This window comes from Triticum aestivum, chromosome 6D (assembly GCF_018294505.1).
Source record: "Triticum aestivum cultivar Chinese Spring chromosome 6D, IWGSC CS RefSeq v2.1, whole genome shotgun sequence".
Lineage (NCBI taxonomy): Eukaryota > Viridiplantae > Streptophyta > Magnoliopsida > Poales > Poaceae > Triticum > Triticum aestivum.
Window position 1 is genome coordinate 15,240,456 of NC_057811.1, and position 14,207 is coordinate 15,254,662.

General features: G+C 47.6%; 2 protein-coding genes across 2 annotated transcripts; both read right to left on the reverse strand.

Moving 5' to 3' along the window:
* Positions 1 to 1,282: 1,282 nt before the first annotated feature.
* On the reverse strand, positions 1,283 to 6,487 carry LOC123140776 (receptor-like protein EIX1). The gene is made up of 7 exons (XM_044560059.1): positions 4,501 to 6,487; positions 3,648 to 4,387; positions 3,414 to 3,444; positions 3,307 to 3,382; positions 3,016 to 3,143; positions 2,044 to 2,717; positions 1,283 to 1,705 (listed from the first exon to the last, which is right to left on the reverse strand). Exons 1-7 carry the CDS (start codon positions 6,485 to 6,487, stop codon positions 1,283 to 1,285), a joined length of 4,059 nt encoding a protein of 1,352 aa, XP_044415994.1.
* Positions 6,488 to 7,942: 1,455 nt separating this feature from the next.
* Positions 7,943 to 12,290, reverse strand: LOC123140777 (receptor-like protein EIX2). The gene is made up of 2 exons (XM_044560060.1): positions 11,936 to 12,290; positions 7,943 to 10,360 (listed from the first exon to the last, which is right to left on the reverse strand). The coding sequence occupies exons 1-2, from the start codon at positions 12,288 to 12,290 to the stop codon at positions 8,262 to 8,264; spliced, it is 2,454 nt and encodes an 817-aa protein (XP_044415995.1). The 3' UTR covers positions 7,943 to 8,261.
* Positions 12,291 to 14,207: the final 1,917 nt, after the last annotated feature.

Here is a 14,207-nt window from a genome sequence, read left to right on the forward strand (position 1 = left end):
CGGGAGGGCTTGGACGGAACAGTCGATGGAAACGAGGCCTGGCGTACAGCAGAACGGAGGAAGCGGCCTTGTGTTCGACCGGCCACGTTTGAAACGGGATCCTGTTCATCGGGAGGGGTCTGGCGTACCGCAAAACGGAGGAAACGGACCTCCTACGGTCGAAACGGGGGTCCTGTTGATCGGGAGGGGTGTGGCGTACCGCAAAACGGAGGAAACGGACTTGTGTTGGAGCGCTACGGTCGAAACGGGGGTCCTGTTCATCGGGAGGGGTGTGGCGTACCGCAAAACGGGACTCCACGGGACACTGTTTATCTCCATCGTCGACCCCCTCCCGCCTCCACGGGCTACTGTTCATCCACCGTCGACCTCCTCCAGCCTCAACCTGCGACTGTTCATCCACGGGCTCCTGTTCATCCAGCATCCACCACGCGCTACTCCACCGGCTACTGTTCAACCAGCCCTCTCCACGGGCTCCTGTTCAACCATCCCTCCACGGGCTACTGTTCATCCAGCCCACCACCGTCTACTGTTCATTCTGCCCTCCAGGGGGTGGTCCCGTTCATCCTGCCCTCCACGGGGTCCTGTTCATCCAGCCCCAACCGGCTCGATCGATCGGGGTCCTGTTCATCCAGAGGCAACACCACGGGGTCCTGTTCATCCACCCCCACCGGGAACTGTTCATCCAAACCCCCCTAGCAACGCTCACTGCTCATCCAGAGGCAGCATCGATCGGCTTTAGTTAGCAGCAGTAGCGAAGGAATCGCTCGATCGGGTTCAGTTAACAGCCATCGATCGATCGCTCGGGTTCAGTAACGCGTAGCCTGCAGTGCAATCACTCGGGTTCAGTTAGAGCCCAACGCCTCGCTCGGGTTCAGTTAGAGCCAACGCCTCGCACACACGCGCGTACGTGTATGAGAGAAACGCGCATCGCTCGGCCCCGAACTCCCACCGTAACCGGGAACTCCCCGAAATTTTCCTCGCCCTCGCTTCTACCACGGTTTTTTCCGTCATGGACGGTCCAAAGAATGTCATGCAGCTGCGTCTCCGGCCCGCCCAGGGCGAAAAGCCCATTTTCTGTCATGATTTTTTGTCATAGAAGTAGGAGCCCACCACATCTATGATGATACCGGGTTCTGTCATAATTATCGTCATAGAAGTGTCATATGTATGACAGAAAAAAAATTCGTTCGGCCCAAAATGTCACGGATGTGTCTTTTTTTTGTAGTGAGGCCACGAACTGCCGGGCCATTCCCGAGTCCCCGGCAATTCCAACTAATTATTCTCATTGATCCCGACGGGGCCACACTTGCAGCCCGTCCGATATAGTGTTTGTTTCATCAATCGCCTCCTGGCATCCGCCCTTCGTGTCCACCCTCCCCCTCTTCACCGCCTCGTTATCCTCTCCCTTCTCAACACCTCTCTTTTGGCCACTCATCTTGCTAGCCTCCCCCCTTTCCACTCCTCCTCCCTTCTCCTCCCTGCGAACTTTCTTGTAAGTTTTTGGAACATATCCTTCCTTCTTCTCCTTTCCTCCATCCTTAGCACGGTCCACCGTAGCATCCTTCCCCTTGTCCCGGCTCACCCTCGCCTCCTCCATATGTCCCGCAGGGTCGCCAGCAGTTTTGTCTGCACCCGCTGGAGTGATTGCTCCATCTTCCGAATGATCAACCCCACTTCCCTTCGCCCCGACCCCCCTGCTCCACTTCTGACAGCGCCACCACCGCTCTCCCCGAACTCCAGCCTCTTTTGTTGCACCGGTCCCCCTCTGGCGCTGGCATTCTTGCTTGGCCTGGTCACCTCCTCACCGTCCTCCACTCTTCCTCCGCTCGACCTTCAATCAAGCTTGCGCCAGTTGAGGCTATCACTCCTGGATCGTCCCCCCGTCCTCCCACTTCCAAAGGATCTTCCCCCACTCGAACCACTCCTGCTCCCGCTTCCATGAAAATTACTCCTCCAAGGCCCCCCTTCCTCTCCTCTACGCCTTCTCATGTCTGCTCGCAGCCATTTCCCATACTGTGCCTTCTCCCCCTTCCCCAGTCTCACCGAGCATCCTTTGTCCACATGCCCCAGCATCCCGCACACATAGCAAAAGTCTGGGAGGAACTCGTACTCAAAATTGCAGAATGGTCGTTCATCTTCCTTCCTCCTCTTCCCTTCCCCCATCCTCTCCTCATCACTCTCCACCTCCTCGTCCAGGTAGATGCCCCGCATGATTAGTTTAGTGATGGGCATAAAGACTTTGATATGCAGGTACCGTCCCATCGCCGAGCCATCAGCCCCCGTGCCCATCTCCACAAACTTCCCCACCAGATTGCCAATGTCCTCCGCCGTGTCCTCATCCATCTTCCCAAGCGGCAGACCAAACACCCGGATCCAGATCGGAACCTCATCAAACACATACTGCTCAATTCTCTTGCTCAACACAAAATCCACCACTATGACCAAATCATTATCAAACATCCACGGACCTTCCTCCAGTGCCTTCCGCTTCCCCGCCTCCTGCTTGAAAGTGAAGAGGAATATGTTCTCCCCCAGTTCCTTGCAGTCCACCCCCTTCAGCGGGCACCAGCAACGCCCTAACGAGAAGCTTATTGCCTCCGGATGCACCGGCCGATCAGACATCACCTTCCCAATCGCCTGGATCTCTCCTTCATTCCCCTTCGCCCTCGTCGTCCACCGGATCTTCACCCCTTCCTCTCCTCCTCCGAAAGCTTCATCTGCTCCAGCAACCCAGCCACCCTCTCCATTGCTTCAACGACCCGCTTCAAAACCGAGAAACCCTAGATGTGGTGTATTACGGTCGCGTGCCCTACGACGCACGCGAGAGGCTTATGGTGGAGGGTGGGACTCGCAAGCACGACCAGGAGCACAGGCGCGACGACTCCGCACTCTGGTCGAGTCGGCGGCGAGATCTGTACGGGCTAGGACGAACAACCAGCGAGAAACCGGGAGGGAGCGCAATCGCCTATGTGATCGCCGGACCTAAACCTAACCGTCACCAAACGTGGGACGAACCTGCGTAACTCACTGTGCTCACATTATTGGGTCGGCCTACAGAAGGGTGCACATGAGCGCTGGGTTGTATAACTGGTGCGGAATACGCCCAATAGGAGCTCCTCCGGGCCATAGAATGACGGAGGTTCCTGTCCGTAAGAATTTTCAATGTAGATATTCAGTATCCCCATTCATGATCGATCTCATTTGCCTGTCGATGCTTTACATGAACAAAGTCATGTGCTCTCCAGGTTGAGACATTTAATTCATATAAACAGATGGTGTACCTCACTACATGAACTAATTACACACCATTGATATACTCCTACCTTGTAGGAAAAGAAACGTCCATAAATGACATTACACGGACTAAGCAACAGTGGTAAAGCTAGTTCAAACGAATGATGCACACTCATCACCTTTTACCAAGTACCACTGGTGGCCGCATGGCTAGTACAAATAAGCAATAAGTACATTCATTATTTAAACTTGTGTGTCTTCAAAGCATAGCCAGATTTTAACCAGGAAAACACGCGTACGCTATTTATCCGTCTCCATTTGTGGTTCTAGCCAAGCTTCTCAATTAGCTGTGGTGTCTTCCGTGCCAATTTTGCACAATTGACGACGACAAATACATATAGCTTGTCATATACCTCATCAAAGAGCCGGAAATATGCAATCCTCCACGTTTTCTTGAAGAGCATGGTACATAACACCACCCAGACACCAACAACAAACCCTGACCCAAGCCCAAGGTGGAAAAACATTGGACCTGGGACATGCGCACTTCTCTCTTGATCACTGTTGTCAAGCTTTGTTGCATTATTATCTCCTGAACAATTCCGTTGGAGAGGAGACCCACAAAGACCTTTGTTGCCTTTGTACATATATGGGTTATTGTCATATAGGGTGTCAAGTTGTGATCCCGGTGGCAATCTTCCTGACAAATTGTTGTACGAAAGATCCAACCAAGCCAAATATGTTAGATTTGATATGCTCAGTGGAATTTCTCCGGAAAGTTTATTCCTTGACAGGTCTAGTGATTCAAGTGATTGCATGGATCCAATCTTATGTGGAATTTCTCCAGACAAGTAGTTCCATGACAAATTCAGATTCACCAGTTGGCCAAGAGAAACAATTTCTTCTGGAATTTCCCCAGTTAAGAAATTCAAGGATAAGACAATGGTCACCATCTTGGAATGTCGAACTCCGTAATAACGTTCCTGACGCTTCGTGGTCACAGGCAAATTATAAAATAGCTGCTCACCATCATTCTTCCTCTTCATGCTTGTTAATTTTGACATATTCCAGGGTATAACACCTGATAGTCTGTTGCCTGCTATATTGAAATCATACATTTCTCCTAGATTGGTGATGCTCAATGGAAGACTCCCTGAGAACACATATTGTAACTTAGCCGTAGAGATTGCAAATTATTAAGGTCCCCTAACCATGTAGGCAATCTCCCAAATAACTTATTTCTTGATAGATCTTGAACAGTTATACCATTGCAGCTTTGCAGAAAAGATAGGAACTTGCCTGAGAACATATTATCACCTAGAAAAAGATTGGTTATCTGTGTCATCCCGACGCATTGAGGAAATTCTCCATTCAAACTGTTGTTGCTCAAATCTAACCTCAGCAACTCTCTGGATTTGCATATAGATCCTGGAACTTGACCGGACAAATCATTGTTTGAGATGGAAAAATCAGTGAGGTTTCTCGGCAATGTTGGTATTTCACCGACTATTTGGTTTCTATCTAGGGAGAGATACCCCAATGACATGATTTCCATGTTCTTTGGCAAGCTTCCATTGATTTGATTGTCAGACATGTCCAAACCTTTAGCGAGTGAAAGTGTTGCACAGAACCAGTACGGAAACGGACCGGTTATACCCGTGTTTGACATATCGATGATATAAACACCAGACATCCGTTGAAGCCAGGCAGGAAAACCAGGACCCATTTGGCAAGATGCAAAAGATGCGATCTCTAGTTTCAAGGGGGGTAGTCGATCAGGATCTACCACAATCCTCAAGAAATTATTGGACAAATCTATATGTTTTAAGGCCGTTAAGTTACAGAAGTGTTCTTCCGTGATGATACCTGTGAATTTGTTGTATCCCAAGTTCAGGAAAATAAGATTGCTGAGTGTACCAATCTCCGAAGGCACATATCCTGCCAGATGGTTATTGGAAAGGTCGAGAATGGCCAAGCTGGTAAATTGGACAATCCCAGCTGGTAGTGTCCCGGTGATATTGTTTTTATGCAAATCCAATCTTTGCAGTTTACTGGAAGAGCAGTGTGGCAAACTTCCGTATAACTCTGTCATGTTACCATAAGACAGACCTTTCGCAAGGTTTAGAACTTCCAAATTGCATAGGTTTCTCAGCAATCGAGGCGCTATGACGCCACCGCCATGGCCATCAAGATGCATGTTTTCTGAGAAGTCAAAGAATTGAAGGGACATCATTTCCCCCAACATGCTAGGAAATTGACCATATAAAAAAGTGGATCCAAGGTTGAGGTACTTGAGGCTTGTCAAGTTCCAAAACCAACAGGATTCGGAGGGATGATCAAAATCATTCATGCTGAGATCAAGCCACTCAAGTTTTGTGAGGTTCAGGTGTGGGAGCCGCTGGTTTGCATTTTGAAGTGAACAGGCAGAAAGATGGAGAGCTTGCAAAGAAGGAATCATATTCACGGTGTGAGGCCAATCATGCACCATGGTAAGATTTACCCAGCTCAGGTCAAGATGGTGCAGCAAAGGCAGACGTGTTAACCATGATAAATCTGTTGGTTTTACACTAGGATTCATGTAGGAAGCGTATGAAATGTCGAGATATTGGAGCTTAGAGAGGTTACCAAGCTGAGGCAACATCTTGTCGCCATCGAGTAATATTGTGCCGGAGAGGTTCAAGTATCTCAAGCTCTTAAGAGATCCCCATAACTTGGAATTATAACGGCCACCTGGAATACTCAGTGAAGTCTCACCAAGATCAAGGTGTTCCAGGTGCTCCAAAGAAAACAGAGATGGACTTACGTCGCCTTCCATGTACGGGTACTGTTCGCCGTCGATTAGCTCGGTATATCCAAATCGAAGCTCGACGACATGGCCAGTCCGGTTGCTGCATCGGACGCCCCTCCACCGGCAGCAGTCGACACCTCGCCGCCACGAGACGAGGCGGCCCGCGGGGTCGTATGTGACGCCGCTTTTGAACGCCATCAAGGCATCACGCTCCTTGGGCACGCAGCCAGAGCCAGTGGTACCGGCGCCGGTGCCGGCGGCATGGCCAGCAAAGGCGGCGGCTGTTCCGTCGAGGAGCAGCAAGAGGAGCTTGGTGGTGGCACATGATGGTTTTGCTGTGTTTGTTCGTGTACGAGTACTGAAGTGAACGGCCGGACTCAGTCGTCGCGGTGGATTCGATTCGAGTGGCTGTAGGGCAACAAACACGAGTCGTGTTTCATTTGGTCTTTGCGGATTAGTCGGCATGATTACTGGCCACATATTCATGACGCAAACAAGCACGTGTGACGTGGAGGAGGACATTTCTGTTGGACATGGCTTCCTATCCCCACCTCGCCCTTAGCACACATCTCAAAGCGGCTCCTAATCCCCTAATCACTTGGTACACGCGTAGATTAATTTTTTTTAGAAAGTAAGATTGTATTCAAATCATGAAATAATACAAAGTTATATGTGACCCTTCCAGATGGAAGAGAATTAGGATCCGGTTTCGGCACCGCAGCCGGGCCAACCGTCCGGGTAAAGCAAGATGTCCCTCCAGCAGCAGCACAAAAAAGAGGAAGAACATCATCGGAAAATCATACCGACGAGGAGGAAGAAGAATCTCCATCTCCACACAACCACCTCCTATCCGAGGACCCAACCGGCCAGTGTCAGTCGACCTCTAGACACTATAGCCCGCGACCTCGACGAGATCCAGGGACCCCCCACCCAGCTAGCCCCTAGACGAAGGCAAGAGCTTTCACTAACCGTGCACAGAGCCCAAGGAAACTTATTCAGACGCGACGCCGCCGCAACGTCCTCGACACTGTCTCCCTCAACCCTAAATAAAAAAATGCTTGCTACAACTTGATTGGAAACTGTACTTAACATGCACCGAAATCAAAACTCAAACATTACTCTATAGCACAACAAGGGAAAACAAATACCCATCCATCCATTCAAAACATAGAAAACATAATTGGCTGTGTTGATTTGAGCCACCACAATCATCATCCAGATTGAAACTGATTGAATACTTGTGTGAAACAAGACATATCGCCCGACCTAAATATACATCACCTTCAACTGCAGTGTTTAGAATAGTACATCAGCCTAGCACGATGATTTTTACATAAGGATTATTACACACTAGGAGTTGAACTGCTAAAATGTTTAGGCCTTCATTATTACGCATGGACACTTTTGCTGGTAATAAAAAATAACTTCTTTGGGACTGCTTCACATCTTGAAATTCAGCTCCGCTCTAGAAAACGCAAGCAAAACAGATAGCTCCATAATATGTCGCTCCGCTCTGTTTTTTTGTGAAGCTCTTTAGGAGGTGCCACAAAAAACTGTAGAAGCTGGAGTTGAAAGGAAATTACCCACCACTGCCACAAGTAAGTCGATACCTCTTTGTTTCTCCCCACTCATCCAATAAAATAGATCATTTCCACCAAAATTTCCATTCTTGAAGCTGAAGCTAGATGGAAGTAAAACATTCTCTTTGAAAGAGTTGCAACTCATGTATGAAACCGGTTTAAAGTGGATTTGGTGGAGCAAACCTGATTTTGATGAAGCAGAGCAGTCCCAAACAAAAGCGTATGCACTCGTTGCAGGGACGTGTGCATGTTTATATATATAAGGCAAGAGTACAGGTAGGATTGGGTTGTTGATGACTTGATCCGCACTAAGCTATACCCCGGATAAGTTCCACCATTAACAACTGAATCCCAGATTACAACTAACTCCAAACAGCCCAATTCTACATGCACTCCCGAACCCTTTCTAGAAGGTATACGATTTATACAATACCGTATACCTGTACATGTGCAACTTCTAACAAAAGCTAGTTCTAACCAATGATGCACACACAATACATTTTACTAAGCTACACTGATAACCGCATGGCTAGTATACACAGATAGTAAGTGTATTACTTGATTGGAACATTTTTTTTATTTAAACTTATGTTGTCAAAGCATAGCAATATTTCTAACCAGAGGAAAACTCACTCTCTTGTGCAACTCCATTTGCAATTCTAGCCAAGCTTCCCAGTTAGATTCAATGCCTTCTGTGCCAATCTTGCCCAAGTAACAACAACAAATACATATAGCTTGTCATATACCTTGTCGAAGAGCTGGAAATACGCAATCCTCCATGTTTTCTTGAATAGCATGGTACAGAACACCACCCAGAGGCCAACGAGAAACCCTGACCCAAGCCCGAGGTAAAAGAGCATTGAATCAGACACATGCGCACTTCTCTTGGTATCACCATCAACTAGCTTTGTTGCATTATTATTACTTCCTGGACAATTCCGTTGGAGAGGACGCCCGCAGAGACCAACGTTGCCGCTGTACATATATGGGTAGTAGTCGTAGAGAGTGTCAAGTTGCGATCCTGGTGGTATTCTTCCGGACAGATTGTTGTAAGACAAATCCAAATGTTCCAAATAGGTCAGATTTGATAGGCTCGGTGGAATTTCCCCACAAAGTTTGTTCCTTGATAGGTCCAGTGATTCAAGTGATTTCATGGACCCAATACTGCGTGGAATTTCTCCAGTCAAGTAGTTCCAAGAAATATTCAGATTCACCAATCCATTCACCGAAGTAATTTCTTCCGGAATTACTCCAGTTAAGTAATTCAAGGATAAGTCAATGCTTGAGAAGTTAGCAAATGTTTGTTTATAATGAAGCTCTTGTCGCTTTGTGAACACGGGCAAAATAAATTGAGGTTGCATCCAGTTCGAGTCTACGTTCCAGTATCGCACCTGACCTGCCATACCCGTCAAATTTGAAAGATTGCGAGGTATAACACCTGACAATCTGTTGCCTGCTACATCAAAATTGTACATTCCTCCAAGATTGATGATGCTGGATGGAATACTCCCAGAGAACATATTATAGCTTAATCCTATATACTCTAGTGCCACCAAGTCTCCGATCCATTCAGGCAATCTTCCAGAAAACTTATTTCTTGATAGATCTAGAAACTTTATATTTGTGCTTTGCAGAAAAGATGGGAACTTTCCTGAGAACATATTGTTACTCAATATAAGACTCCGTATGTTTTCCATCTTGATACATTGAGGAAATTCTCCCTCCAACTGGTTGATGCTTAAATCCAAGCACTCCAACTTTTGGGTTTTGCAGATAGATCTTGTAATATGACCTGATAGAGAATTGTTAGATATGGAGAAACAATTGAGATTTTCTGGCAATGGAGGTATTTCACCGGTTATTTGGTTTCTATCTAGATAGAGATAGTTCACTGACATGGATTCCATATTTTTTGGTAGGCTTCCACTAATCTGGTTGTGGGAGAAGTTCAAAAATATAGCCTGTGAAAGTGTTGTTGAGAACCAGTATGGGAGCTGACCGGTTATACCTGTGTTTGACATATCAATGTAATCAGCTCTAGGCAACAACCGAAGCCAAGAAGGAAAATTAGGACCTATTTGGCAAGATGCAAAAGATGCTTGCTCTAGTTTCAGGGGGGGTAGCAGACCAGGATCTAGTATAATCTTCAAAGGATTATTAGATAAATCTATATACTGTAAGCTCGTGAAACCATAGAAATGTTCTTCGGTGATGACACCTGTCAAATTGTTGTTTCTTAGGTCTAGGGAAATCAAACCGTTGAGCCTACCAATCTCAGTGGGCACATGTCCAGTCATACGGTTATCAGAGAGGACGAGACTGGCCAAACTGGTAAATTTGGCAATCCCAGCTGGCAGGGTCCCAGTGATATTGTTTCCATCCAAATACAGTTCTCTTAGTGGGCTGGACGAGCAATGTGGCAAGCTCTCATACAACTCTGTCATGTTCCCATACGAGAGGCCTTTTTCAAGGTTTAGCACTTCCAAATTGCATAGGTTTCTCATCAACCCTGGCGCTATGATGCCGCCGGGGCCGCCGTCGAGATACTTGTTGTATGAAAAGTCAAAGACTTGAAGGGATGTCATTTGTCCTAGTGTCTTGGGAAAATGACCATACAAAAAGGTTTCTCCAAGGTTGAGGTACTTGAGACTTGTCAAATTCCAAAACCAACAGGACTCGGAGGGGTGATCAAAATGGTTGTAGCTGAGATCAAGCCTCTCAAGTTTTGTGAGGTTCAAGCGTGGGAGCTGTTGGTTGGCTTTATGAAACGAGCAACCAGAAAGATAGAGAACTTGCAAAGACGGAATCATATTCACGATACGAGGCCAATCATGTACCATGGTGAGATTGAACCCACCAAGGTCAAGATGGTGTAGCAAAGGTAGATTTGTTAAGCTTAAAAAATCTGTTGGTTGCACGCGTATGGTGTAGGTGGTGTAGGAAAGGTCAAGATACTGCAGCTTAGAGAGGTTACCAAGCTGACGAAGCAACGTGTTGTCATCGACTTGTACATGGGAGGTTCAGGTATCTCAAGTTTTTTAGAGAGCCCCATAGTTTTGGAACATGACCGCAATTGCTACATATATACGGAAAATTGCAGGCGAGATCAAGGTGCTCCAAATGCTCCAAAGAAAATAGAGATGGACTTATCTGGCCATCCAAAGATGTTATCCGACCAGTATAAAATTCCTGATCAAAGTACGAGTAGCTATTTCCAAGTCGAAGCTGGAGGACGTGGCCAGTCCGGTTGCTGCACCTTACGCCCCTCCACCGGCAGCAGTCGCTGCCTCGCCGCCACGAGGCAAGGCGGCCCGAGGGGTCATGTGTGACACCGCGTTTGAACGCCAGCAGGGCATCACGCTCCCGCGGCACGCAGACAGCTGTGCCGGTGCCGGTGCCATGGCCGAGAGCAAAGGTTGCGGCGGCTGTTGCCACGGGGAGGAGGAGGAGGAGGAGGAACTTGGTGGTGGGAGGCATGGTAGTTTGGGAAGGCTGTGTGCACGAGTACTCAAGGGAGCACACACACGCCCATCATTTATACTCCGCGTACAGAAGAATTAACTGGACGGTAAGAGAGATATTTTACATCGACGGTCGGAGGCGGGCGTCAACGGTGGGTGGGTTCCAGTGGCCGCATGGGTAACGCCTTGAGTCAAGTCTATGTTCGTTTGCTCCCAGTGTCGTTCGCCCCAACGGTTACGTCACGCGGACTGTTGAATTCCACCGATCGAGGCACACGCTATGATCACTGGCCATACACCGGTGATGTACGCGTGACTTTGGTGTTGTGAACATATCGAGGTAGGCTTTGGAATCGCACGCCTAATCGATGACGCTTGCCGTACCGCCGTGCCGGACTGCCGGACAGGGAACGGTACAAACAAATCTAACGATGAGTCCAAAACACAATGGTTTGGCCGCTATTGTTGAACTACCACGTCATGTCACGTTATGTAATCTCTGCGATGTATATCCTGATGAGTTTGTTGTAACCAGTAGGCCTAGTCTATAAGGGCGTTCCTAGTCTAACGCCACCTCCTGGATAGTGCCCTGCATGTAGGGACTTCCTCCTGTATATGTAACCGAGACTGACTAAGGCAATACACAGCGGTGATTCACTTGTCTTGTTGGTAATCAGAGCCATGTCATCCCCTCCCCCTCCCACGCGCACGGCTGATGCGGATCAAGCCGCTGCTGCTGATGCCACTACTGCGGCCCTTGCCGCCGGCAACCCCGTCGACGCCTCCAACTCCACTGCCCCGCGCCCTTGCGCCCCCGCTACAGATGAGAGTTCAGGCTCCGGTGCCCTCCACCTCGCTGCCGTTCCACCCACCTCTGGGCCTCTGGCTTCCTCCTCCGCCCCTCCTCCACCTCTCCCGGCCAGCCTCGTCGGCATCCTCGACTTCAAGCTCACTCTCGACGGGACAAACTTCACCCGTTGGCGCAACTACATCCATCTGATGTTGGCCCGTCATCACGCCGAGGACCACATCCGCGACGTCTCCGCGCGCCGCATGGCTGACCCGGCGTGGCGCGCCGACAACACCACTGTCGTCCTGTGGTTCTTCACCACCATCGAGGGGGGTCTCCTCAACATCATCGCCCCCGCCGGATCCACCGCCTTCATCGTTTCCACGCATGATCTCTGGCACCGGCGGCTTGTCTGTTAGACTTAATCTTGATTCCATGTATCTGCATGTTTAGTTTTGTTCAGCATGTAGTTAGTTGTTAGGGATCTGCAGGCAGATGGAGCTTCATTTGAACGTGCAACAGGTGAGATGCTAGAGCGTCGTGTGAAAAGGCGAATATAACGAGATGCCGATGGCGACGAGATGCTGCCGGGCTGCATGAGCGGCATAGCCATGTGAAGCGGATGGACGAGACCTGAAGCCGATGACAAGCAAAGAGTTGCGGCCAAGTGAAGGGCTGAGCTCTGCTAGTTAGCTAGCTAGTTTTGTTCGTGTAGTAGGCCACTTGAGATGTGGAGTTAGTTTTAGATATGGCCTAGTCGTGTGGCTGTTGGAGTGATTCCATGAATAGGATAAGGCCGGTTAGTGCATGCATAGATTAGTGGGGTTAGTTACTTCGTGCATGTAGTTGGGGTAATGGTCAAGTAGTGGCGTGAGTTTTGCATGGGACATGGCAGGAGTGCCAACCTCCTTTAGGCGTTGTTTGGATAGAAAATATATATAGAATCCGTACTTTATAAACCAGGAAAACGGTTCAACCGAACAAAATCTTGTTTGGCTACTATAACAAATCCACGTTTATAGAAAACTTGGAACTGTACAACCCAAGATTTCGGGCTTATAGAAAAACGAGCTTTATCCGTGTTTCCACAAACGCGATTGCTATATGCGTGATCGCAACAACTTTTTCCCGCCCGCTCGCTTCTCAACAACTTTTCTAGCGCCAGTTCTGCGTTTTGCTGCTCGCCCTCGCGCCTTTTTCATTGCTTATATACAGGCCCCATCGCTAATAAAACTGGCTGGCCGTCAATTCCATTCACAGGCGCTGGCTGGGAGACGCCGGCGCTGGTTCTCAGCAGCTTCTTCATCAGGCGGTTCTCATCATCTTCCCATCTTCAATCAAGTTGCACGACCTTGGTAAGATCAATCATCCTGTCAATATAAGTTGTAGTCGATGTACATATTTCATGACATTGTCCATTGATCAATCATCCAGATCAACAAATTAGTCCATATAAATTGTAGATGTACAAATTTCATGGTATTGTTCATCGATCAATCATCTTGATCAACAAATTGGTCCATATGAGTTGTAGATGTACAAATTTCATGGTATTGTTCATCGATCAATCATCCTGATCAACAAATTCGTACGTAGATCTACAAATTCATGGTATTGTTCATCGATTCATTTTTTTGGTAATGAAGCTCATTTTGCAGAAAGAAAAAAACTCCGGTAATCTGGGATAGCCAATTCGTAGATGAAACTAGAACCACCAACTTGGCAATTTGTCCCTTCCTCTCTCTAATTGGAAACACACCTCTGTTTGATTATAAAAGAAACCCACTACACTAGTTACTTGCTGCTGTACATGGAAACCAGGTAAATGCCAGATATGAAAAAAGAGTAAATGGCACGCTAACTCTAATTATATATTTATATGGTATTAATAGGCACTAGGCTCTGAACTGTGCGATATAAGTATGTATGTTTGTGTTGTAGTCTAAATTGTATACACATGTATCATAGTCTAGTATGTAGGCCAATCGTGTACTCCTGGATATAAGGGGCCCTCAAATTTAAATTCAACATGCACATGCAGCTTTACCTCTATAAAAACAAATGGTAAGCCAACAGTAGATCACTGAAATACAAGCCATCAGTTCCTTTGTCGACCTGCATTGTGAAAAGAACATAGGAATACACGTAGAAATCAAACAATTAGTAGCAAGTGTTGTCATAGGTAAAACATTAAAGATTAGCTCAGTCCTAGACCCCCATTTGTCTACTGCAATCAGGAGAATACACGCCAAGAGATCACACGAATGCAGTTGAAATATTATTATCATGTTCATTTCTTCCACTTAACAGTGTTCTTCTCAACCAAATAACTCACTTTGCAATATGGCTTGTTG